At 47.4% G+C, this 27,545-nt stretch overlaps 1 protein-coding gene across 1 annotated transcript in view; it reads left to right on the top strand.

Annotated features, from left to right (window-relative positions):
- LOC120926665 (multidrug and toxin extrusion protein 2-like) overlaps nt 1-27,545 on the top strand; it is a 217,659-nt gene that overhangs the window by 147,976 nt on the left and 42,138 nt on the right. Inside the window, exon 14 of the mRNA XM_040336789.1 lies at nt 10,578-10,710. Coding sequence (XP_040192723.1) covers nt 10,578-10,710 — 133 coding nt within the window. The remainder of the gene's footprint in view (nt 1-10,577; nt 10,711-27,545) is intronic.

Below are 27,545 nucleotides of genomic sequence, written 5' to 3' on the forward strand. Positions count from 1 at the left end.
AGTCTAAGATCATATGATAAAATCATACAATTGTACTTTATTACACATGCAGACAAATATTACAAGACCAAAATGCAATTTCTTGCAGTTCCCTACTGTAATAGGTGTTGTAATAGGAGTTGATCCACATCTATGGCCATGATACTTAATTTTTAATGATTAGTCATTGTGGTATACAATTTATAAATGTATTTTTATATATCTATATTTGTGTGTAAGTGTGTGTATATATATGTGTGTGTGTATGTGTATGTGTGTGTGTATATAAATATATATATATATATATATATATATATATATATATATATATATATATACACACACACACAGTAAGTATCTCACAAAATCATTTTTGTAAGTATTTTATTATATCTTTTCATGTGACAACACTGAAGAAATGACCCTTTGCTACAATGTAAAGTAGTGAGTGTACAGCTTGAATAACAGTGTAAATTTACTGTCTCCTCAAAATGACTCAACACACATCCATTAATGTCTAAACTGCAGGCAACAAAAGTGCGTACACCCCTATATGAAAATGTCCTAATTGAGCCTAATTAGCCATTATATATATATATATATATATATACACACACACACGTAGCTCAACCTATAATCCTATAGTCTGATGAGCCCTCTGAGACTTATGGCGCGTACACACGATCGGTTAAACGGATGAGAATGGTCTGATGGACCTTTTTCAGCGGTCAAAACTGATTGTGTATGGGCGCCATCGGTTATTTAACCATCAGTTAAAAAAAAGCCAACTTTTTTTAAATTTAACCGATCGATTCCTAACCGATAGAACAAAACCGATCGTTAGTAGGCACGACCATCGGTTAAAAATCCATGTATGCTCAGAATCAAGTCGACGCATGCTTGGAAGCATTGAACTTTCTTTTTTTCAGCACGTCGTTGTGTTTTACGTCACCGCGTTCAGACACGATCGTTTTTTTAACCGATTGTGTGTAGTCGCGACAGACCATCAGTCAGCTTCATCGGTTAACCGATGAAAACGGTCCATCAGTCCGTTCTCATCGGATGGACTGATCATGTGTACGCGGCAATAGTCCCTTTTTTCAGATACTGGGCCTCCACCCATATCACTCTGACACACACTCTCTATTGAATGAGCAACGCAAGACAAACTGTGACCAAGAAAAGATAACAAATTCCTACACAGAGTCCTTGTTAGGAGAATTCCTGTAGAGAGTGGAGACCAATGGCCGATAACGTCAGGCTAAGCACAGTTCTCAGTTCCATAAGAGATTGAATTGTCTGAACCTTTAAGCCGATAAACAGTGTACACAAGCCAAGGTCAATGCAGGAGAATAGTTTCATAGTCTGGATCACAAGCCAAGGTCGATTCCAAGTAGCAATAGAGGTAGCTCGAAGGAATTAGGCAGGACATGAACCACAATAATCTGGCAACAAGAAGTACAGAGACATGGCTTATATGAAGAAGTTCATGGGAGGAGCAAAGAGTTCAAGGTTCAACAGAAATCAAGACACAAGACAGGGTTCTCCAATGGACCAGGCAGGGTGCTGTTTAGCATCTCAGGTAGCTCAGCGAGAAGAGTCATTGCCAGACACAGAAGACCCTGACAGTCCTTCTATACCAATGTGTCATGTATAGGGATGAGCTTCGTGTTCGATACGAACGTATGTTCGACTCGAACATTGCCTGTTCGATCGTTCGACGAAATTCGAACAAAACGGGTCGTTCGCACCAAATTCGAGTGACGCGCAACGGCCCATAATTCACTGCGGCGTTGTGCGCTGATGATTGGCCAAGCATGCTGTATGTCCCGCATGCTTGGCCAATCACAGCGCGCAAAAAACTAAGAGCCATAATTGGCCAAAGCCTGGGTGGCTTTGGCCAATTATGGCTCAGGGCTTTAGCACACGCCCCACACTATAAAAGGCCGCCTCCCGGGCCTTAAATTATTTAGAACCCCCAAACACTATGGGCCAGATTCACGAATAATTGCGGCCATGTAACGTAACCCATTTACCCGTTTACGTTACACCGCCGCAAGTTTTCAGTGTAAGTGCCTGATCCTCAAAGCACTTACCTGGAAACTTGCGGTGATGTAACGTAAAGTCGTCCGGCGCAAGCCCGCCCAATTCAAATGGGGCGGGCACCATTTAAATTAGGCGCGCTCCCGCGCTGGATGTTCTGTGCATGCTCCGTTCGCAATTTTCCCGACGTGCTTTGCGCAAACTTACGGCGGCCCGACGTGTTTGTGAATCGCGACGTGCGTAACGTACTTACGCCGGGAAAAAAAATTCAAATGCGACGCGGGAATGACGGCCATACTTTAACATGGTGGAGTCATTTTACACCATGTTCATAGCACACCTAACTTTGCTTAAACTTAAAACCACAAACAGCGCTAGTAGTGGAAAGTTTTAGCGTAGATCCCAAAAAAGGCACCACTTCTACACTTAGTGCAACATCAATGATAGAGTGTAGCAGTATGATAGGAGAAAAAATCCATTGATAGTAGGGTCCGAAAGTAAACAGATAGCAAGCACCTTCCACCTGGATTCTTTAAAGACACCGCGTGGGACAAAATAAGCCCCCTTTGGGGTACGCACTCACCGAAAAGCAGAAAAAGCAAAGCGATGTATGAGTAACTCCAGACTGATACTACTCTTCATAAAGGGCAATCTCCATAAATACAATAATATTTTATATTTTAGTATAAAAATTCTGACGGTATATGTAGGCTCTATGCCGAGATACGTCAATGATTCTGACTGATGTCTGCAGGGATGGTCCGCAGGTCTTGTTTGGTCGGCAGGTCTTGTATGTTTAGCTGAGGTGGGGGGGAGCTTCCATCCCTCCGTGTCCCGTAGTGCCGGTGGGGAAGGAGCGGCTGGGGTTTCATGCAGGGATATCCCTGGGCGAGTGAGGGAGTGCGCCTGAGAGCGGCCCTGAGAATGTCCATGATGGGAAGACGCCATGTTCCCCCTGTTCGTCCTGAACATCTCTGGGATATTCTGGCTCAGACCCCCAGTCTGTTCACGGGGGGAGTGCGAGCGGGATGACGATTTTCTGGAAGCAGTCCCCATAGTTTAAGCTAGGTTTGGGGTGAGTATACCTTTGTTTTAGAGAGGAGCAATCCTGAGGTGGCAGTAGCTCTGAAATCAAGCGTCCATCTTCCTGCTAGGTCAAGCCACGCCCCGTGTCTGCAGCTATGAGGAATTTCTCCCCCTCCCCCTTTTCTCTTGACTAACTGCATGGTAACACTGGCATCTGCTCACTCTGCACCCACCCCTGTATTCCTATTGGCAGGAGGAAGAGAGCCAATTAAAGGCACAGTTACAGGAGCCAATGAATTAGACTTTAAAAAGCAGCAGCAGCTAAGAGGCAGAAAACAGCCGTAAAGGACTCTGGAATATGAAGTCTTAGCACAGAACGACTTCACTGACTTTTAAAGAGGCAGGACTACAAATCTAAGCATGCTTTGCTGGCAGGAAAGGAGAGACTCCATTTTGATTCCCAGAGGAGAAATCAGACAGCTAGAGGGGGGCAAATAGAAAAGACCTGAGGGAGATATGCTGTCTCTCAGGTGGTCTCCCCCATGCGATTTGAGTCTCTGCCGCCAGTTGGGACATCCAGCCTGAGAGAGGGGAATCCCAGTTGCACATCCAGGCGCACCTGCGCTGACGGTGAAGCGTTTTAGTGGGAGGTTGTCACAGACTCAGTCCTTCTTATGTCTAAAATCATCCTATGACCACTAGGGGCATAGGATGCCTGAAGAATGATATCTTGGACTACCTGAGATGGGATTATTATGTATTTATTATCCACATTATATTCCAAGATCTGTAGGACTATTTTAAGTTGGTTGATTCTGAACTCAACGGGTTAATTGTAGATGTGACTCTTTCATACTGCTGGATGTTAATGTTAATGTCCTCACCTCCAGCTATCTCTCTATTCTTTGTGCTAATTGCCTCTATTGTGTGTGTGAAGATGCCCTGTGTTTACGCTTAAGAGATTGTGTATTGTACAGCAGATGAATGGAGGAGCCGGGGCGTCTACTCACCTCGTCTGGCTAAATGATTAGATAATTAGCTCATGTTAATTATTGTTCTGGTCACCTCCTCTTTACTGTATAAGATTCTGTATTCTTGTTCCTATTAAACATTCCATACTTAGCACACATACAAGTCTCGTCTCGTTGTGTGTTACAAGGCAGCTAAAATATCTGGTATCTATGTCGAGACTATGGGAAGCAGTATCTGACGGAAGAATTCGGTCTGAGTGCGGGGACCTTCCGTGACAGTGGTGGCTAGCAGCGGGACGCTTTCTGCAGTCGGGGACATCCATCCTCCACCTGGATCCAAGGTCCGGATAGCAGGAGAGGAGAGGTACAGATACCAGCCACCATGGAAAAGGAATTCGGAAGGAGGTTGCGAGAGAAGCAGATACAGCACAGAGGACCAGTATCAGAGCAGGTCCTGCTAGGATGGTCCGATTCGATCTGCTGCGAACTCTGGAAGGAAGCGCTAGCTCTCGAGCAGCAACACCAGGGAAAAGCTCTCCCCTCCATCCATGTAAGGTACTGGTCGCAGTATGAAGTACGAATGCTGTTATTGGGGGAACAACCAAAACAGGAGTGGACAGCGGAGTTAAGCAGGCTGATCCGGGAAGAGATGCGGTTGGACGAAAGCTACAGAGCCCTTCGGTGGTATATAGCCTAAGTGTGCCTGTGGTCAGGCGATGACTGCCCCACGGAAGGCTTTGACTATAATGGGATTGTTGTATTGGAGCATGTACGAGGACCCTGACTTTGGGAGCGATCGGGAGTGGCATTTGGAGGACATAATGGAATACAGAGAGCGAAGACTGAATCTCTCGGAAGTGCACTGGCTACAGGAAGATTTGGAGTTTCTGGCCGTTCAGGAATGGGAGCTGGAATTTGCCTACAGACGGCTGCTAGACTCTGCTCAGCGCCAGGGCTGGGCTCCCTTTGCCTGGGACTATCAGGAAATACCAGTGGACAACACTGAAATCCTGGCTGAAGAATCAGCAATGTGGCAGGGTAACAGTGTACTTTGCCAACCTGCCCCTGCAGCTATGGACCCGGAGGTCTTATGGCGGATGCAGCAAGTGCTGACTGGCCTTGATGATCCTGTTTCTGCATGGGATGATCGTGAATGGAGGAATGTGCCTGTCCAGCAGTATGCCAGTGAATCAGCAGTGGAAAATCTGGAGATTGCCATTCCCAAAGCTGAAGTACTGACCGCAGGGCCGAGCTCTGTTAACCTCTGCTCAGTACCTAAAGCATCTTCTGGGTTCCATGGACAGGAGCTGGTGAACCTCTATCCCCAGACACCAGTTGCAGAGACAGGGGATTTAATAGACTTTTCTGCTGAGGAAGAACAACACGAGGAGCCTCCAGCAGAAGAGCTGTTATCAGGGCCACACTTCCCTGTGCTCCGCCCATCACCAACAGCAGTATCTGTGGAGTTGCAAGGAACTTCCCCAGCTGAAGCGCTGTTCACCGGACAGAGGGTTCAAGACCTCTGCCCCACCTATGTGGCAGTTCCGGAGGCTCAGGGTGAGAAGGGAGAGGAGGTGTTCATCGTCCCTCCCCAACAGTTGGCCAGGGTGGAGAACGTGGTCTTTCCTCCCCAGCAAAGATCCGTGCATCTGGGAGACAATACCACAGACATGTTGTCCCAGCAGCCATATGAGGGAACGGAAAAAAGGAAGCACCTAGCTCACCTCCCCAATGGCAGCTACACAGTTTGGGTGTGGAGGAATCCAGCCTCCTTCCCCAATGGTTAGCTGGAGCGGATGATGAGGAGTCCCCAGCAGAAGTGCTGCCAAAAGGGCAGAGCGCCGCTGGCCCCTGCCTAGCACCTACAGTGTCTCTACAGCTTCAGGAAGCTAGGGCGGTTGGCCCCTCTGCCCAGCAGCAGACCAAGCCCCGAAATGTTGAAAACCACCCAGCTGAAGCGCTGGCAGACGGACGGAGAGTCAATGACCTCTGCTCCACACCTATTGGTGTCAACTACTCCTTGCAGCCAAGATTGGAGGTCATGCGGACAGACTATGTGAGTTCACTTTATCCGACTAACGCATGTCCAGACCAGGTGGAGGTCTGGGACCTTGTTAGTCGACTTTTGATGGGGGAGAAATGTCACAGACTCAGACCTTCTTATGTCTAAAATCATCCTATGACCACTAGGGGCATAGGATGCCTGAAGAATGATATCTTGGACTACCTGAGATGGGATTAATGTTAATGTTAATGTTAATGTCCTCACCTCCAGCTATCTCTCTATTCTTTGTGCTAATTGCCTCTATTGTGTGTGTGAAGATGCCCTGTGTTTACGCTTAAGAGATTGTGTATTGTACAGCAGATGAATGGAGGAGCCGGGGCGTCTACTCACCTCGTCTGGCTAAATGATTAGATAATTAGCTCATGTTAATTATTGTTCTGGTCACCTCCTCTTTACTGTATAAGATTCTGTATTCTTGTTCCTATAAGGCCCGGTACACACGGGCAAACATGTACGATTAAACCGGTCCGTCGGACCGTTTTCACCGTACATGCCTGCCAGAGGGCTTCTGTACGATGGCTGTACTAACCATCGTACAGAAGTCCGCGCGTAAACAATACGCGGGGCGTGTCCGCGTCGTCGCTGCGACGATGACGCGGCGACGTGGACGGGCCTGCCATTTAAAGGCTTCCACGCATGCGTCGAAGTCATTCGACGCATGCGAGGGACGGCGGGGCGCTCGAACATGTACGGTAGGTCTGTACTGACGACCGTACATGTCCGAGCGGGCAGGATTCCAGAGGACGGTTTTAAAACACGTCCAGGAATATTTGTCTGCTGGGAAAAGGCCCGGCGGGCAAATGTTTGCTGGGATTCGGCCCGCTCGCGCCTACACACGACCGAACATGTATGCTGAAACTGGTCCGCGGACCATACATGTTTGGTCGTGTGTACGGGGGCTTAAACATTCCATACTTAGCATACATACAAGTCTCGTCTCGTTGTGTGTGCAAAGGCAGCTAAAATATCTGGTATCTATGTCGAGACTATGGGAAGCAGTATCTGACGGAAGCATTCGGTCTGAGTGCGGGGACCTTCCGTGACAGAGGTGACCAGTTGGGATGCTAGGAGAACCTGCCTGTTCCAGGATGTTCATTTGGGCCTTGATCGCAGCATTGGATGAGGGGGCTTTTTGCCCATTTGCAGGAAATGGGGACACTGCACGACAGAAGGAGTTAATTGAACATTGTATACAGACATCATTGCTGGTAGTTTTCTTGCTGACACTTAAAGGATAAGGCTATCCATTTCTGGCACACTGTATAAAGACATTATTGTCCTCTCACCTTGCTGAGAAAGATCCTGCCTGCTTCACTTGATAATATGGGCCAGTTGTGTTGTTTGACCCTGCTATCCACACGTTTAAGTGCTTCACAGCTCCTTGTATTACTTCCACATCAAAGCCGACAGTCTATACACATACTCCCAGCTGCTATTATTAGCTATAAATGCCAGGAAAAATAACCACCAAATTACCCCTAAAGTACAGTCCAAGGTATTTAGTGTCGAGTGTTTTGAAGTTGTAATTTTCTGTCACAATTTTGGGGGGAAATTAAGATTTTTTTTTTTACATACTGTCACCAGCCCAGTACTGTGTCATCATATAACTGGTGTACCAGTGATCAGAGACACTGGGGGAGATTCAGATAGAGATACGACGGCGTATCTCCTGATACGCCGTCGTATCTCCTGATACGCCGTCGTATCTCCTGATACGCCGTCGTATCTCCTGATACGCCGTCGTATCTCTGAGATCCGACGGTCAGATCTATGCGACTGATTCATAAGTGACTTACACAGTCGGATCTTAGGCTGCAATCTCCCGCCGGCCGCTAGGTGGCGCTTCGGTTTTTTACGCAACGAATATGCAAATTCCGATTTCCGCCGATTCAGAAACGAACGCCCGCCCGTCGCTTTTTTTTACGTAGTTTACGTTCGGTATTTTCCGGCGTATACTTATCCCTGCTATATCCGGCGTATCCAATGTTAAGTATGGCTGTCGTTCCCGCGCCGAGTTTCTAATTTTTATGTCGTTTGCGTAAGTCGATTCAGAATACGGCCGGACGCAAGTTACGCTCACGCTGAAACCACTGATGTCCTAGCGACGTCATTGGGAACAATGCACGCTGGGAAAATTCACAGACGGCGCATGCGCATTTAAATCGGCGCGGGGACGCGCCTGATTTAAATACTACACTCCCCCTAGCCGCGGAATTTGAATTCCGCCGGGGGAGTTACGATCCGCCGGCGCAAGTTTCGAGGTAAGTGCTTTCTGAATACTGCACTAGCCTCTCAAATTTGCGCTGGCGGATCGTAAATCAGATTGATTAGGCGGATCTAAAGATCCGCTAATCTATCTGAATCTAGCCCACTGACTGGTGACAGTATGTGAAAAAATTTATGTATTTTTTTTTCAGATTTTATATATATCTATCTATCTATCTATCTATCTATCTATCTATCTATCTATCTATCTATATATATATATATATACACTGTGTCCAAAGCAATACAGTGTTACCATAGTAACACTGTACTACTCTCGGGAGGTGATCAGGATAAATCGCTTTCCTAACACTGACCCGCCTCTCAGCCAATCAGGTAGCCAGGTCTGTTAACTGTCACCTTATTGGCTGAAATGACAAGCGCTGTTATTGGACGCTGCCTATCAGGTGTCCAATGATAGGACAGAGCGGGCAGGAAAAGACATTGAGGAGGACATAAGACATTGCTCGCTGCCTGCCGCCGTCACTCGCTGCCCATCCAAGACAGGGTGCTGGGCAGACGGTGGGTGGGGAGCACAGTGGCAGCATTTAATGGGCACAGTGGCAGCATTTGGGGCACAGTGGCAGCGATTAATGGGCCCAGTGGCAGCAAGTAATGGGCACAGTGGCAGCGATTAATGGGCACAGTGGCTGCGTGTGATTTTTTTGAACACCAGCCGCCACTGTCCTGCAGAGTAATCCAGAGGACATTTCTCCATGTGTCCGTGTCTCTAGGGTCCAGCTGGTGGCTTGCATAGGTGGTTTCTGGCACTCGCAGCATGTCCTGGGCAACGGAGAACGCTGAAGACTTGAGAGCGATGTCCCTTCTGGGTGCAGGGTTCCGTTCGGAGAATGCATCCTCCTCCTTTCTCAGGCCATACTGATTGCCATCTTTGTTGTGCGCAAGCCCCCACGTAGACCCCAGAGACACAGACTCTTGGAGAGATGTCCTCTGGATTACACTGATTACGTTGATTACAATGGGCCATATTCTGAGTAAATCTCCGCTAGCTTCGCTTAGGGCACTTACACTCCGCTGTCCCAACTTACTGGAGCAGGTGTTGTATTCCCCAACCACTTGCTCCATAAGTTGGGACAGCGGAGTGTAAGTGTCCCGGCGTAGCCTGGCGGATCTCCAAGGGGGCGGCTTCTATTCAAATGAAGCGCGCCCCCGATACAAAAGAACTGGGCATGCGCCGGGCTGCAAAAAGCCCAGTGCGCATGCTCCAGTTCTCGGCGGAAAACGTCAATGACGCCGACGTGTGCGTCATTGACGTAAAGTCGTATTCAAGAACGACTTACGTAAACGACGTATCCGACGAAAAAACACGACGGGGACCCGACGCCATCCGTAACATGGCCTACGCGAGACTTGCGGAAACTTACCCCTCATATAGCAGGGGTAAGTTTCCGCTTACGCAAACGACGTTAGCGACGGTTACGCGACGCAAACTCGTTCGTGAATCGGCGTAGAAGGATCATTTGCATACGCAAATGACTCCTTCACTTAAATGCCATCTAGCGGCGGCCGGCGTCATTGCATTTAAGATCCGCCAGTGTAAGTGACTTACAGATGGCGGATCTTAAGTGTATCTATGCAAAACTGATTCTGAGAATCAGGAGCATAGATACACGGGTCAAAAAAGGGAGTTACGATGGAGTATCCTGAGTTACTCCATCGTAACTTTACTCAGAATATGGCCCAATGTGTTTACTTGTATTCCTTTTGTGAGTACCCTGTTTACTTTTATTATCATTAAATGGTCCTCAATTACTGCACTTAGAGGCGCTGTGCTTTTTTTCTTCCTTTTGTGCATCACAGAGACTGCTTCTAGCTCCTTTACAGTGGCTGCTCTTTGTGCTGGATCATGGACTCCTTTGCACTTTAAAGATACTTAAAGATTTTTAACAGACTTTTAAAGACTTTTTATCCATGGACATTGTCCCTCTTACTGAGAGACACTATTGTTATTATTTTTAACTGTCTCACAACCCACCTCCTGGGTTTGAATATACCCCCAGGGCCCCTTCCCCATACGAACGCTGAGTCTTTTTCTTTGTTAGACTCATACAGTTTTTGGCACCTTAAAAGTCCCACCCCAACTCAAAGACTGATTATGTATATGATTTTTAGGGCTGTGATTCCTTTTGGATACTCTTCACACCATAAAGCAATTTTTCTCGGAAGATAAATATATGTAACAATTAACATTCAATATTCTGTTGTAGATTGCCTGTGATGGAGTATTAAGAGGAATAGGAAAGCAAAAAACTGGTGCTATTACAATTTTTTTTTGCTATAGCCTCGTTGGCATTCCGGTTGGATTATCACTGATGTTTGCAGCAAAACTTGGAGTTATGGGTATGATCATTTACTGTATATATATCGCAAGAATATATATGTGTATACAATGTATCTGTCTGCCTACACTGTAATTGTTAGATCAGCAATATCAGCTAAATTTAGTTGTTCTGATTCCAATGTTACGTGTGCAGCTGCTATAATCATAGAAAGAACAGATAAGAAAGTAGCTAGGGGCAGTGGCATCTCTAGGTTTGGTGTCACCTGGAGCTGTAAAACATGGTATCACCCCCCTTGCTAACTACTGAGTGCCCAAGTGACACATCAATTGCTCCGGGCCAACATGGTCCCGAAGCCAGGATCCCTGCGTTGCATGCGCACCCCGGCCCGGAAGACCATTTGCCGGGAAGGCGTGGAGTGACTACCCTAAAGGTGGGCGCCACACGAGGAGAAGACCCAGGAAAATGGCGTCTGTCCCATAAATACCCTCCCCCAGCATGCACAGCGAGGCAAACTTCTCCTGATAGGCTGCTGGGTAAGAGCACCCCATCCTTGACTCCACTGCTGCCACCTGCCGACCTGGGGTGTGATCAGCACCCCAGGAATGACAGAATAAGCCCACAGCACAGCCAGAGCTGAGACAGAGGCCTAAATTTGAACACATTAACATGGTCAGAGTTACCTAACTCTCTGACCCCCTCTAAATTTAACCTAGCACCGGTTATGGAAAGTAACCAGGCACTACACATATCAGCAGGGTTCCCTGATCACTTTGTAGCACACCCCACATAGGAGCTGCTGAGTTAGGATTCCCAACTGCTACACAGCCAAGCACACAGCATTTCCTTCATGCATTCCAACACAGAAAACAGATGGGGTAGGGAATTTATGGGATGCCCAATTTGAAAAATGTCCAGAACTATAAACAAAGGGTACAACTTCTTCCCTTTTACAAAAAAAATCTTCTTCCTTCCTCCTGCACAAACTTGGTTCACATGCACAGCTCCTGCTGATCACTTCAGAGGAACAAACAGTCTTTAGTGTTAATTCAGCAACTGCCTATTACAGGCTGGAAACATCCTGTCTTTTTGTGGAGAAAGTAGCACAATATGGAGTGAACAGCATCTCCTTCTGCCTTCCTGTAGATCCTGAGCACAGTTCTTAGGCTGAAGAAGATACCAGACCACCTGGCTGCTTGCCAGGCTTGGATGCCTTACTCATACTAAAGCAGGCAGATTTCTCTCTAGGACTTCCAGATAAGATCCTCAATGGCACCCCTCTTTGGCTCCCAAGAGATTAGTAGGATGATAGGCCCCCCAGATAAGCACAGCTGGGACCTCGATGAGCTAGGCAAGATCCTGAGCAGAATATAGCCAGGAAGGGCTGGCTAGCCTATCTCTCCTGGAAAAGTGCCCTGCTCTGTGAGGCTCCAAACTATTTATGTAGTTCCCAACCACACCTTCCCAGGGATTGCCTGGGACTGCATAAATATTCAGACTCCCCAATCTCTCCTCCTACCTTCCTTGCTGGAAAGGGTGCTGCTGGTCCGGGCCGGGGGTCAGGGTCCATTGAAAAGCCTGTGGAGATAGTGCCCTTGGAGTGGCAGTCTAGGGGTGCCATACATTGCACAAGTGTTTTGAAAGGGGCACTTACCGTATGGCACTTTGGTCACGATCTCCACACACACACACACACACACACACCTTTTTGACACCTGCCTCTAGGGCCGAGCCTTTTGGCTAGAACCAGGGGCATTTTTGTTCCTGGCGGGAGGGCCGGCCATCGTATTGCACGGTGGCCACTTTCCACTCACCTCTCCCACCTTCCTTTTCCCCCACTTTCTTTTTTACTTTTCCCCCGTTTGTCACGTTACGTCTTTTTTGTTTTTGCACTTTATGTGTGATTAGTAGGGTTCCGGTCCTCGGGCCAGCCCTGAACGTCTTGGGAGTAGGTGGACATGGCCTTCTGGCTTAGTTTGTCTGCTCTCATGGGGTCTCCCTTTGGGGGAACCTCACCGAGGAGGGGTCTGTTTCGGCAGACCCTCCAAGGAAGTTGGGTCCGTGTCTGCTTCGGCTGCACGGACCACAGATTACTCTAGTCCCTGCCAGGAGCCTAACGCCCCGGGGGATTAGGGTTGGGTCCTTTTCGGAGGACCATTTGACGCAGCACCCATCACAGTTTTATGTGTTTCACTCTTGTGTGTGCACATTTTTTCCTGCACCGGGTGAAGTTTTTGGGCTGTGTTATGCACGCCACAGTCTTTTCAATAGAAAAAAAAATACCATATGTAGCACCCTCTATTTTTTTTTCTTTATTCTTTTATTTAAAATTTCACAAGTGAAATAGAGAAACATCAATCCAAAAAATATGTACAAAAATAAAACAACAACATTTATACAAAATAAAAGACAAGAAATACATTTTACAAAAACGGTTTACAATATTTACATAAAAACTCCCACAGTATTTCCACTCCTCTAGCTTCCACAACTTTTGTGCATAACCCTCACCTAATTTCTTAAAATCATAATATGCATAATTAAAAATCCTTCCTCGGACCATGGCCACACACTCCTTCACTTTAACTATTTTCTGTCTAAAAATCAAAATGTTCCGCACATCCCACAAACATTCCTTAACACGATTCACCACTATCCACAACAACCTCTCCTCATTCCTCCCTCAATCACACAAACCATACAACACCATCTCATACGTTAAACTATCTACACCAGTCAATCCCTTCACCATCTTCTCCATCCTACTCCAAATTTTCTTTGCATACCGACACTCCCAAAACACATGTATCACTCTCTCAATCCCCTCATACCCCCGTCTCAGGCACACCTCACTATCCACAAACCTTCTCCTCCTCTGAAACCCCCTAGTAGGCAAACACCCATGTACCCCCATCCATGCAATATTCTTTTGCCTATTATCCACTCCCTTACAGCATACATTCTTCCAGACTTTCTTACATTCAGTTACTCTTAAACCACTTATCCCTTCCACTTCCTCCCTCTCTTTCAGCAATTGCATAATCTTCTTACTCTCACACCATTTATCTCGGGTCACATCTTGCAACCCATACCTCCTCATACACCTATCAATCCTCACCAAGGCGCAACAAAACATACAGGCTTACTCAGATCAACCTCAAACAACTTACATTTCTGTAACACACTCCCACCAGCATATCTTACCATACACCCTGCAACATTCTCTTTCTCACTTAATCTCACACACATACTTACATACTTCACCACACCTTTCCCACCATTCATTGCACCTTTCATTACTTTCTCCCTCTTCAACTTCTCCATCTTCGATGACCAAAAAAAAGAAAAACACACTCTCACAATTTGTTTCAACACTCTATCAGGAGCCGGAAACACATAATATAAAAATAATAAAATCGGAATCACAACAGCTTTCACAACCAACACTCCCAACGATAAAGTCCTTAGAGACCAAAAATCCACTTTCTTCTTCACTTTCGCCAAAACATCCTGCCAACTCTCTCTCCCATACAAATCTCCATCAAACCTAACACCTAGAATCCTCAGTCCTCCGACACAAACTTCCAACCACATTGTTTAATCATTCCCCATACCCCAAACAACTTGCACTCACTTTCCCCATATTCACACAAAAACCCCTCGCCATACAAAAAATCTCAATCAATAATTTCAACCTTCTTAACCCCATCATATCTTTACAAATCACAGTAACATCATCCATATATCCAATCACTTTCAAAACTCTACCACCACTTCCAGGCACCTCCACCCCTCTCACACACTTATCTTTAGCCAACATCCTCAACAAAGGTTCAATCACACGAACAAACAAAACAGGCATCCCTGTCTCACTCCCGACCCAATGCTTATATCACTCGTCATCCACCCATTCACCAACACCTTACTTACCATACCTCTATACAAACAATTAATCCATCCAATCAAAACCTCAGGTATCCCCATTCTCCTCAACCCTTTAAACATAAACTTATGCGACACTCTATCAAATGTTTTTTCAAAATCCACAGCCAACACAGCCACCTCCTGCTTCCTCTCCTTACATAACCATAACACATCCCTCGAACTCACCATACTTTCTGCAAAAGACCTCCCAGGCACCACACACACTTGCTCCTCTCCCACCAATTTCTCCACGACCGCATGTAACCTATTCGCCAACACCTTTGCCACAACCTTATAATCAACATACAACGATGATATAGGCCTCCAATTTTTCAACTCACGCTTGTCACCTTTTTTGTACAATAAAACAATCACACTGTTCAACATAGATTCAGGCATCCTCCCCTCTTCCAAAACTTTCATCACCATCTCATACACACAATCACAATCACATCCCAAAATGCACAATAAAACTCAACTGGCAAACCATCACTACCAGGCGTCTTCCTTTCTTCATACTTCCAAGACATTCATCAACTTCACCTTTACTCACTTTCTCCCCTAGCATACTCCTTATCTTCCAAATCCAAACACATCTGCACCTGCTCCAACACTTCCTTCTCAACCCTCTCATCCCTCTTCTTTCAGAGGGATGAGAGGTCAGAATAAAACTTCCAAATTTCCTCTCCCACTCTCTCCTTCCCTCTCTCCTTCCCATTCACTACCTGTCCATGCTCATCCAACACACTTGACAATTCCACCTTCCCACCTTATTAAAGAAAAACCGAGTACACTTTTCATCCTTCTCCTTTACCACCATCCTCGCTTGAGATATAACCTCTCTCCCTCTCCGCTCCATAAAAACTCTCAACTTTCCTCTCGCCTCCACTAATGCACACCCCACATTCTCTCCCCATTCCCTCAGTTCTTCCAAATATTCCAACCTCTTTAGCATAGGTGTGTGCAGCCTACTGCATTAGGGTGTGCATCCCAAAGTTCAAACACATATGCGCGTGTGTATATATGGGCAGTAGGGTAATGGACGGTGTCAGTAGGGCAGCGGATGATGCCAGTAGGGCAGTGGACATTGTCAGTAGGGCAGTGTACGATGCCAGTAGGGCAGTGGACAATGTCAGTAGGGCAGTGGACAATGTCAGTAGGGCAGTGGACAATGTCAGTAGGGCAGTGGACAATGTCAGTAGGGCAGAGATTGGTGTTAGCAGTTTTTTTATTTTTTTATTATTATAACTTTGCCTGTCTCAAAAGTGGGACAAGAGGACAGAGATTCCCCTGCCTCTTTCTCTTCATCCAAGCAGCAGGGGAAATCTGTACATTACAACATGATTAGGGTGTGCCCAGGCACACCTGGCAAACCCTGTGCGCACGCCTTTGCTCTTCAGCCAACATTCATATGCCTCACGCTCCTTCCTCGCAATCTCACAACCCTTTCCTACAAAAAAACTCTTAGGCCGGGTACTCACGAGCAAACATGTACGGTGAAACCGGTCCGTCGGACCGTTTTCACCGTACATGCCTGCCAGAGGGCTTCTGTACGATGGTTGTACTAACCATCGTACAGAAGTCCGCGCGTAAACACTACGCGGGGCGTGTCCGCGTCGTCGCCGCGACGATGACGCGGCGATGATGCGGCGACGTGGGCGGGCCTGCCATTTAAAGGCTTCCACGCATGCGTCAAAGTCATTCGACGCATGCGAGGGACGGTGGGCGCTCGGACATGTACGGTAGGTCTGTACTGACGACCGTACATGTCCGAGCGGGCAGGATTCCAGCGGACGGTTTTAAAACACGTCCAGGAATATTTGCCCGCTGGGAAAAGGCCCGGCGGGCAAATGTTTGCTGGAATTCGGCCCGCTCGCGCCTACACACGACCAAACATGTATGCTGAAACTGGCCCGCGGACCAGTTTCAGCATACATGTTTGGTCGTGTGTACGGGGCCTTAGTCTGCACTTTCACCCACTCCCACCACTCAATCACACGTCATTCCTCCTCCTTTTAAGCTTCCCAAAAAACACAACAGACTCTCTTTTTACACCCTCTATCTTCCAACAATTCCACATTCAACTTCCACACACCTTTACCATACATTACCTCCGATTCCAGAGTCACAACACATTTGATCCTACCATGGTCCGAGAAAGGCTCCCATTGAATGGTAAACGATTCCGCTTGCAAATCTTTGGAAATAAAACAAAAATCAATCCTCGATTGCACAGAGCCTTTGTCACTAACATAAGAAAACCCACCACCTTCACCCACATCCCTTCATTCAAATAAACGTAAAATCTCCCCCAACTCCTTTCCAGATTTATCAACATCCCCACCACCACCTCCGCCCCCACAACTATCCCCACTACGTAAAAATACAATTAAAATCCCCCAACACAATGAGAAGATCATTTTTTTTTTTTTGGGGGGGGGGGGGATCCTATTAAACAGGTCCAATCTTTCTTTCTTATCCACCGGTGCATAAACACAAAATAACTTAAAACAAATACCCCCATACTCTAAAAAAACAAGCAAACATCTCCCCACCTCCACCTCCACCATCCTTAAAATTATTTTTAATGAGTACCCCCACACCACTGCTCCTGCTTTGGCCCAGAGACCACACCACATCCCCCAGGGTCCATTTAGCGGTGTATAGGTCTTTGTTCAAATTGCAGTCCGTTAGGTAAAATACATCGGCAGCATATCCGGCAAAGATGTTAAAAACTGCTGCCCGCCTACATGCCGTCCCAATACTTCTGTAATTGAGGGAACATACCTGCAAGACCATAGAAAATTAGGAAGGGATCATATTCCTGTCATGATTTTTTCTTTTCCTTCCCGGATTTCTCCTTGGCCCTAGTCCTATGCCCCACCCCTGATCCGGTACTTACCCCCCCAGTTTTCTTCTCCTCCTTAGGATGGGACCTACAGTACCCCACCACCTCCTGCAGGTTGGACACCTGACCAGTGCTCATGTAAGATGGTGCTTGTGACAAGTCCAAGTCGACCACTACTTCCGATGATCCGGGGTCCGGGGGGGCCAGAAAAGAGCCAAGTAGGGGCCTCTGCACCCTCCATTTTCCTTTTTAAGGAAGGCTGCCCTACTTCCATCCCCTCCGCCTCCGAACCGCTCCCCTCGGCCATGAGGTGTTTAGGGACACTCTCCTCGGGCAGAGAAAAGGTCCCTTCCTCCCCTATGGCGTTCACAGGGGAGGGACCTGACTCACCCTCCATAGGTGGGCAGGCATCAGCCCGCACCACTTCCTCGGGCAGCACTGCGGCCTGTTCTCCGGAGTCCACCACGGCAGTCGGAGGACCACCTCTGGCCACATCTGCACCTCTGGCCACATCTGCATACGACAGTGCCCTCCTGTCCACAATCGCTTCTGCAGCCTCCACCGCCCTTACCTCAGCAACCACGGTTGTGAACTCCGCCACCTTAGACACCTTCGGGGACTGCCTGGCCAGATGCATTTGGCTCCCGCAGATGTGGCAGCTCTTTTGCTCCGGACATTGGCCTGCCCCGTGACCCTGCTTGAAGCAGTTGCAACAGGTCAACCCGGCCTCACACTGGTCCTTTGTGTGCCCAAACGCAAAGCACTGCCTACAGGTTGCCGCGGTTCCTCCCAATGGAGAATGACTGAGGGGATGTCGGACACCACCAATACCATCTTTATCTGCCCTGAAGGTTACCCAAAATCTATGCTGCACATTGAAGGTACCTAGCACACTTCCAGAAAGTAACATCATACATTCCGGTGGTAGGGAAACTGCATGCAAAAGATCGTTTCTCTCGGCATCCCAAAAAAGTCTTCAATGAATTGCTTCTGAATGAAGTGCAAACCGACAACGTTCCTCCTAGGCTCGGCCACGACCAGCCTCAAAGTATTGGGTGCGCTCGGGGGCCCCACCAATCCCACCGCCACCACATGGATGGTAGGGAGAGGCGATCCCATTGTTCACTCCCGGTGGCGTCCCTCCCAATAGCAGCAAGGGGTGCACCCTTCGTTACCTAAAGGCCAAGACCATTGCAGAAACTACACTTGATCTTAGCCAAAAGTAGTGCCCATCAGTGTAGCCTCACCAGTGACCATCAGTGCCACCTCACCAGTGCAGACAGTGCCCATCAGTGCAGCCTTATCAGAACCCATCAATGCAGCCTCACCAGTGCAGACAGTGCCCATCGGTGCAGACTGATCAGTGCCCATCAGTGCAGCCTCACTGGTGCCCATCAGCACAGCCTCACCGGTGCCCATCATAAGAGTCTCACTGGTGTCCATCAATGCAGCCTCATTGGTACCTATCAATACAGCCCCACCAGTGCCCATCAGTGCAGTCTCACCAATGCCCGACAATGTAGCCTCACCATTACCTGTCAATGCAGCCTCACCAGTGCAGCTTATCAGTGCGGCCTCATGAGTGCCCATCAGTGTAGCTTAAGGCTACTTTCACACTGAGGCACTTTGCAGGTGCTATAGCGCTTAAAATAGCGCCTGCAAAGTGCCCTGAAAGAGCCTCTCCTTTCACTCCAGTGTGAAAGCTCGAAGGCTTTCACACTGGAGCAGTGTGCTGGCAGGACGTTAACCCCTGCCCTTTGGAATCAATGGGCAGCGCCGCCAGCAGTGGCGCTTTGCGGGTGGTTTTAACCCTTTTTTGGCCGCTAGCAGGGGTTAAAAGTGCTGAATAGCACCACAAAAACGCCAGTAAAGCACCGCTAGAAATAGCGGCGCTTTACCACTGATGCCTCAGTGTGAAAGTAGCCTTAGAGTGCCACCTAATCAGTGGCAATGAGTGCAGTCTCAACCTCTTTAATGAGTTTGCATTGATTTCAGCATGCATTGCATGCATGGAACACGTTGCACATGCTGAAATCAATGCAAACTCGTTAAACAGACCACATTCATTGAAAGTTGATCAATATACAGATCATGATTTTGCAATAAAGTGATTCATGCTGCAAACTCCAAACTCATTAAACATTCTCCACCTTCAGTGAAAGTTCATGTACTGCAAAGTTTGCAAAACATGAACTTTCGCTGAAGGGAGACTGTTGAGTTTGCAGCATGGATTACTTTATTGCAAAATCATGATCTGTATATCATGATAAGAGTATTTTCATAAATTGTACCTGCTGTCCTACTCAGGGGGGTCCCCTCGTGTGTCTCTCTCTCCTCCTCCTGTCATCAGACAGCCCCCCCCCAAGAGAGGATGCATTGAACAACAGCCGCACAGAGGGGTGGGCGGAGCTTTATGCCCCGCCTCTGCCAGTCCAATTTGCAAGTTCTGCTGCAGCAAGCCAGCCGCCGCGATGCACAGACTGAAAAAATAAAAACAGTAAAACAGGCTGAGGCAGCACCACGGCCGTTTTATCAATAAGGTAGATGGCCTGGGGGGAAATATCCAAACCCCGGCCCAGTCCACCCCCTGCCTGCCGTCCTGTAAGACTTCCCAGAAACACCGTTATCGGTAATTGTGTTACTTTCTCAAGTCGTCTTCCAGGATGGCACAATGAGAGAGAAGCAAGTAGCTTCAGGCCTACCTTAGGGCGGGACGACTGCTTGCAGGACCTTCCTACCGAGCGATAAGTCCTGAGGTGACAGCAGCTCCACTCTATAATGCCTTAAAGCGGGGGTTCACCCTATCGACAGGAAAAAAAAAAATTTTTTTCTTTTACCTTTAAATCAGGCACTGTAGCGCGAGCTACAGTATGCCTGTCCCGAATTTTTTCCCCCCATACTCACCTTGTAGTCGTCCATCGAAGATACCGGGGAATGGGCGTGCCTCTGGAGACGGAGGATGATTGACGGCCGGCTCTGGCGCGTCACGCTTCTCCGGAAATAGCCGAAATAGGCTTGGTCTTCACGACGCGTGCGCATAGCCTGTGCGCACGCGCCGTGAAGAGCCGAGACCTACTCCGGCTGTCTTCGGGGAGAGTGACGTGCCAGGGCCGGCCGTCAATCATCCTCCCTCTCCATAGGCACGCCCATTCCCCGCGGGAGCCGAAATCTACGATGGACGACTACGAGGTGAGTACGGGGTTAAAAAAATCGGGACAGGCATACTGTAGCTCGCGTTACAATGCCTGTCTCGATGGTAACATCATGTGGGTCAGGGTGAACTACCGCTTTAAGAATGTATTCTGGCTTGACCAAGTCGCAGCTTTACATATCTGTTCAACCGAAGCTCCGGCCCCTTTCTGCCCAGGAGGTTGCCAGGGACCGAGTGGAGTGTGCCTTAACCTTTGGAGCTGTCTTACCAGCCTATTTATAAGCTAGGGACATTGTCTGTCTGATCCATCTAGATATTGACGCTCTAGATGTCTGCTGGACTCTTTCATTCTGAGGATTTGAACAAAAAGATGGGAGTACTATCTCCTGTGTTCTGTGGAACTTAGATACTACCTTAGGAAGGTACAGGGGGTCCTGTCTAAGAACAACTCTGTCATCAAATTAATCGACAGAGCCTGCATATCGCCTATTCTTTTGGCTGTCGTAATCGCCAGAAGAAAGGTAAACTTAAATGTGAGTAATTTAACAAAAATACGGTCTATTGGCTAGTTAATTGTTCCAAAACTAAAAAGAAAGATTCCAGGGTGGGACTCTAGACACCTGCACTGGGGACATTCTATCTCTGGCCGTCAGAAACCTTTTAATCGGATGGTCCAGAGATAACCTTCTGTCCAAAAAAATAGGACAAGGCTGCCACCTGATCTCTCAGTGTCTTGGTAGCAAGCCCCAGATCGACTCCATCCTGGAGGAAATCCAGAATGACCGAGGTTTGTCGTTGGGAAACACAATAAAAAACACGAGCAGGAGCACAGGGAGGGGCGGGGTTTTTAACCTCTTGTGAAGATTTCAAAAGAGATGGACAGTCGCACTCCAAAAAACTTAAGTTGTCTTTATTGATAAAATATATAGAAATGCATCACAGGATACAGCCAAAGAATCGGGAAAATGAGCAGCCGACACGCTTCACACTAGTTAGTGCTTAGTCATGGCTAAGAACTAACTAGTGTGAAACGCGTCAGCTGCTCATTTTCCCGATTCTTTGGCTGTATCCTGTGATGCATTTCTATATATTTTATTAATAAAGACAACTTAAGACGTTTTTTTAGAGTGCGGCTGTCCATCCCTTTTTAAATCTTCATATTTGCCTAGTGCATTGCCAGCACCCTTGGTTTCCTGAGAGGTTCCTGATTGCTCAATTGGACCCACCTGGAGCGGTGACTCCCTTCCCCTGTTTTTAACCTCTTGCTTGATTGTGTTTCCTGTCAGGTGGAGCCAGTCATCTCTCATTGTGCCGTCCTGGAAGACGACTTGAGAAAATGGTTTCCTATGGCTCACATTCAGATCTATGCGTTTAGCGTTTTACAGCCGGTAAAAAAAAAAACTGGCATGGGGTCTCCCCCCCCCCCCCCGATCCATACCAAGCCCTTCAGTGTCTAGTATGGAATTGGAGGGGATCCCCCACGCCAACTATTTTTTAAAAAAATGGAGTGAAGTCCCTACCAAAATCCATACCAGACCCTTATCCAAGCATGCAGCCCGGCAGGTCAGGAGAGGGAGGGAACAAACAAGCGCTCCCCCTCCTGAACCATACCAGGACGCATGCCCTCAACATAGTGGATTGGGTGCTTTGGGGGGCCCTGTCCCCGCCCCAAAGCACCTTGCCACCATGTTGATGGGGACAAGGGCCTCTTTCAGACAACCCAGGGCTGTGGTGGTCTGGGTCTGTGGGCGGGGGGCTTATTGGAATCTGGGCCCCTCAGATCCCACCCCCTATGTGAATGGGTATCTCACCTTCAGGTGCTGGACACTGGTGTAATCTATTAGACAGGATGTTTCCTCCCTATATAACCCCTCTCATACTGGGAGGACCTCAGTTTTTGTAGCAAGCAATAAGTGTCCCAATATCCCCAAATAAGAGGGGCGGGAGCTCTGTGTCCTGTGATGTTTTTTTAGCCAGTGTCTATGGTGTTGGTCACGGTTAAAGATGTGCTAAAAAAAGCTCTACTAAAAGATCCCTCTGGGGGTCAATGGGCAATACAACTGGATCCATCCAAAAAGCCAGAAAAAAACGCTAGAGGTTTTTCCGGTAATCTCTCTTTGAGGACTGGGCTCTGGGATCCAATACTTTCGCAATGTATCAAAGATGCGCAAAAGTTTTTGGCAGAGTCTTTTACATAGTCCAGGGAAGAGGTCTCCTCTAAGTAGGAACCCAGATCCCTGAAGGTTGACACAACACTCCACACCGGGATGGGTGAAGGCTGGATCTGCCTGGCTCAGCAGTATCCTGCGGCGGGATAAGGTAAGACAATCCTTTTTTGAACGTTCACAGCGTCTCCCTGCAGGGATGTAGTCCCAAGAGAGGGGGCGAGCATGCTGACTAACCCCCAGCCAGAACGGCTCAGATGACAGCTTACTGAGGAGAAACAGAAAGTGAGAAATTCAGACAAAGAAAGAAAACATTTAGAAGGGAAATCGAAGGAAAAGGTAAGTGGACCAACAATGCAAGAAAATAAAAAACAAACCTTTACAACCCCTTTAAGTTCCTCTGTTTTTTAGCTTAGGACTATATCTCCCTGTAAAAAAGGTTCAGGGACAGGATCATGCCTGCATGATTCGATCCTCCTCTGAGAGGCTTGAGGCAGCCGCACAGGTTAAGCCATAGGCCCTGTTAGGCATTGCAGTCTCCCCCAACCTTGCAGCAACTCTGCATATGTCATTTTGGACTTTTTTTGCATTTGTTGGTCTATAGAGACGTTACCTGCTATAATCGCAGCCTCCTCACAAAGAGCAGAAAGCGGGGTTTGCCCCTTCCCCTGCGCTAAGTCCTCAAACAATACGATTAATGTTCTGAGGATGAAAGTTCACCGTCAGAGGACAGGGAACAAGGGCAGAGGTATTTTTTCAACCCGATTATTGTTAAGCCGGCCTTGCCTACACACGATCATGATAAAAAAATGCTCTAGCAAAGCGCGGTGACGTACAACGGCACTATAAACGGGAAGTTCTATTCGGATGGTGCCACCCTTGGGGCTGCTTTTGCTGATTTTGTGTTAAGTTTGAGAGACGATTTGCGCTTTTGAGTCTGTTACAGTGTGATGAATGTGCCATCTACATTACGAACGCTAGTTTTACCAGAACGAGCGCTCCCGTCTCATAACTTGCTTCTGAGCATGCGCATTTTTTTCACGTCGTTAAAGCCCACGCACGACCATTTTTTACGACGTTAAAAACGACAACATTAAAAAACAACGTGCAAATTTTGTGTATGTTCTAAATTTTTAATGCCCATTTTTTACATTGTGAAAAATGCTCTGGAGCCCACACACAATCGTTTTTAATGACATAAAAAAAAAATGTAATTTTTTACATCCCGAAAAACGGTCGTGTGTACGTGGCATTACCCTCAGCCTAAATGGCCGAAACCTCTGTCTCCTCCTTGAGGTTTAAAAAAAAAAAAAATCCTCATAGGTTGCTTGTACCTTCCCACTCCATCCATAAATAAAAAAAGCTGATCTATGTGGTCAAAGCAAGAGTTCCTTATATTCACCTTTTGCTTAAGGTGCTAGGGATGGTGGCTACATTCAAGTAGTTCCCTATGCTCAGTTTCATTCTAGGCGACTTGTTCCTAATCTGGCATTATCCAAAGGGTCTGATTTCATGGATACGCTGAAGTCTCAGTTGGTAGTTCTTAACCAAAAGTTTGTCAGAAAGAATGATCCTTCAGGCCAGTTACCTGAGGCCTCCTACACACGAGGGGTCATGTCCGATGAAAACGGTCCGCGGACCGTTTTCATGGGACATGTCCGCTCTGAGATTTTCGGTCTGATGGTTGTACACACCATCAAACCGAAATCCGCGCGGACAGGATACGCGGTGACGTGGCCGAGCCGTCGCCGCGACGATGACGCGGCGACGTGCGCGACCCTGGAAGGTCAATGCTTCCACGCATGCGTCGAATCACTTCGACACATGCGGGGGCTTTCAGCCGAGCGGACATGTCCGGTAAGTCGTACAGACGACCGAACATGTCCGACGGACAGGCTTCCAGCATGCTAAGAAACATTCGTCCGCTGGAAACCTGTCTGATGCGCCGGAAAATTGACCGGTCGGCCTAACACACGACCGAACATGTCTGCTGAAACTGGTCCGCGGACCAGTTTCAGCAGACATGTTCGGTCGTGTGTACGTGGCCTGAGAGGTAGTGGCTACGAAGACTGGCCTCTAGGGATGAAGACCAGTCCTGGAAGAGACCAGGGGAGGTGGTCTAGCTCCAAGAGAGCCTTTTCCGTCAACTTTTTAGCCACTAAGGGTCGAAAGCTTTGAATGGCACGTCTGGCTTAATCGCCTGGGCGTTTAGGTTGCAGGTTTGTTCTGTCTGAGTACAATCCGACAATGCCACATCAGTGGTTGACTTCGTTTACCAAAGGAGGTACTAGCAGTCACGCAGCAAGAGACATATTCTGGCTTGGGCAGAGGAGCCTGTGCCTTGCCGGTCGTCAGTCTTCATTTCATGAAATGGAGAACTGGCAGGTGGTTCTCTGGAACCGTCAACAATTATTCCTGGGTGTATGGCCTCTACTCCCTGATCTTCAGAAGCCAGAGAAGGGGTGCTCCGGGCAAAAGATTTATGGGCGTCCAGTTTCAACAAGAAGTTGGACAGCATTATGTCTAGGACAAAGGATTCACTTGCAATCAGGACAAGTTGCTGGTTTGTGCATTCTCTTCCACAGTGCCGCAACTACCGCGGCCTCTATGCTACATCCGAGGGGAATGGAAGTTGGCCTAATAATTCCGGCATGACCCAGACGACCTTACTGTGCAGGGATCGCAAGGGTGGTAGTGGAGGACCAAGGGTCCCCTACATTTTGTCCAGACCTACTTTTGCGAGGGCCGGTAATCCATCCTATTTTGCAAACATGGGAATAAATGGTATAGCCCGCATTCTTGAGGATCACAGCTTTCAGAATCAGGGACGATTACCTCGATTCACACAGGAGAGCGGGCCTCCAGGACCATGTGTTATGGTAGGTCCATATTCCTGGTATGAAAACCAAGGGATGGCATCCTCAAAAGTATGTCATAGGTAGAATTTTTACCTTCCTACACTAGAGAAGGGATGGAGCTAGCCTTAAGTTCCATCAAGAGTCGATTCTCTGCCTTGTTTTTTTAGGGTCGCTGGCTTTGCACTCTTGTTCTGGGCCTTTCTACAAGGGGTAACGCGAATAAGTCTGCCAGTTAGTTCGCCCTTGTGTCCGGGGGGAGTTGAGTCTGGTTTATCGGCTTGCAGGGACAGCTCCTTGGGCCGATGCACCATATTTCCCTTCATCCTCCTTCAGGGGAGTTGATGTTCTTGGTTGCGGTAGCCTCCGCAAGAGTATTTCAGTATTGGCAAGTTTCTTTGTAAAGGGCCATACTTATTTATTAGGGTGTTGTTGAAACCTTTTTTTCTCAAAAGGATCCAGTTTCTCTTTTAATCAAAACACTTACCTTCCCCATTTTTTTCCAGAAACTTGGTTATGGAAGGAAAATTTGTACTTCTCTCTAAATATAGATGAGAACAGTTGAGGTCTGAAGGTTCAGATACGGGAAACTGATGTTTTGTTATGCTGCGAGAAGACCCTAGAAAGGGGTAGGCAGCATTCTAATCAGCTATTAAAATGGTTACTCTCTCGTTATACTGAGAGCAGTCAAGGCCTATCTAAAGCAGTTGCTCAAATACGGAAAACTAATGTCGTTGCGCTACCAGGAGGCTCCGGAAGGAACAGGTAGCATCTAAATCAATTGTTTCAATGTTGATTTATCAGGCTATTATTCAGGCTTATGGTTAAGAGGGTTCCCCCCTGTTTCTTTTAGTATTGTTATATATTGTTATTATATGTTTCTTTATCAGGTGAATGTAAGACGGTTAGAGGATGTCGCACAGTATGCTGCAGATGGCAGTATAGATCCTCACATCTGATGGCGGTCTGCGTTATTTCTCAAGTTGAGCAATGCTCTGGGACGTCCCATTATGTAATGTTTAAGCCTCTGTGTCCTGTGATGTATGAAAAAGAAAATAGGATTTTTAATAACAGCTTACCTGTAAAATCCTTTTCTTGGAGTACATCACGGGACACAGAGCTCCTGCCCCTCTTATTTGGGGATATTGGGACACTTATTGCTTGCTACAAAAACTGTGGAGCTCCCAGTATGGGGGGGGGGGTTATATAGGGAGGGAACTTTCTGTCCAATTAATTACCCCAGTGTCCAGCACCTGAAGGTGAGATATAATCCATTATCTAATGATTAAGCCTCTGTGTCCCATGATGTGATGTACTCCAAGAATAGGATTTTACAGGTAAGCTGTTATTAAAAATCCTATTTTTTCTAAGGCTGTCTTCCTCCCTTGTGTTGTCACCCGCTGTTTGGCATCTCTTATATGGTCATGGGGCATGGCCATCCAATGATGTCACCTGGAGAGCCCACCCCTTGTGAAATCAGTTCGCATGCGCCGCGCTTTATAAGTTTTTCATTCATTCATTCATTCATTCATTCATTCATCATGTGATCACCGGGTCACCATCGCATGCTCACTGTGCTCTCAATGGATAACATGCCATCTATAGAGATAGCTGTCCTATGGTCATGACTCCCACATGTATGCCCCGGAGTAATGTCAGAGTCCGCAAACCTGGAAGGAAGAGTAGGTGAAGATGAAAGCCGCTGGAGTGCTTCCTTTTAAGGCAAGTCTTTTATAATGTGCTAGTATTCAATGCATACTTGTCAGGCTAGGAGCAAATAACAGGTTACAGTTCAGTTGTGCTGACTATGCAAGAGTTCAAGAACAAGAGCACATATCATGAGCAGGTCTAAGAAGAGCATGTCAGCTGGGCTTTGTAGTTCACCGCTGCAGATTAAGGTAGATTTTGGCTGGACCTCGTAGTTCACCACTGCAGATGAGGGTAGATGTTAGC

The sequence above is a fragment of the Rana temporaria genome, chromosome 2 (assembly GCF_905171775.1).
Source record: "Rana temporaria chromosome 2, aRanTem1.1, whole genome shotgun sequence".
Lineage (NCBI taxonomy): Eukaryota > Metazoa > Chordata > Amphibia > Anura > Ranidae > Rana > Rana temporaria.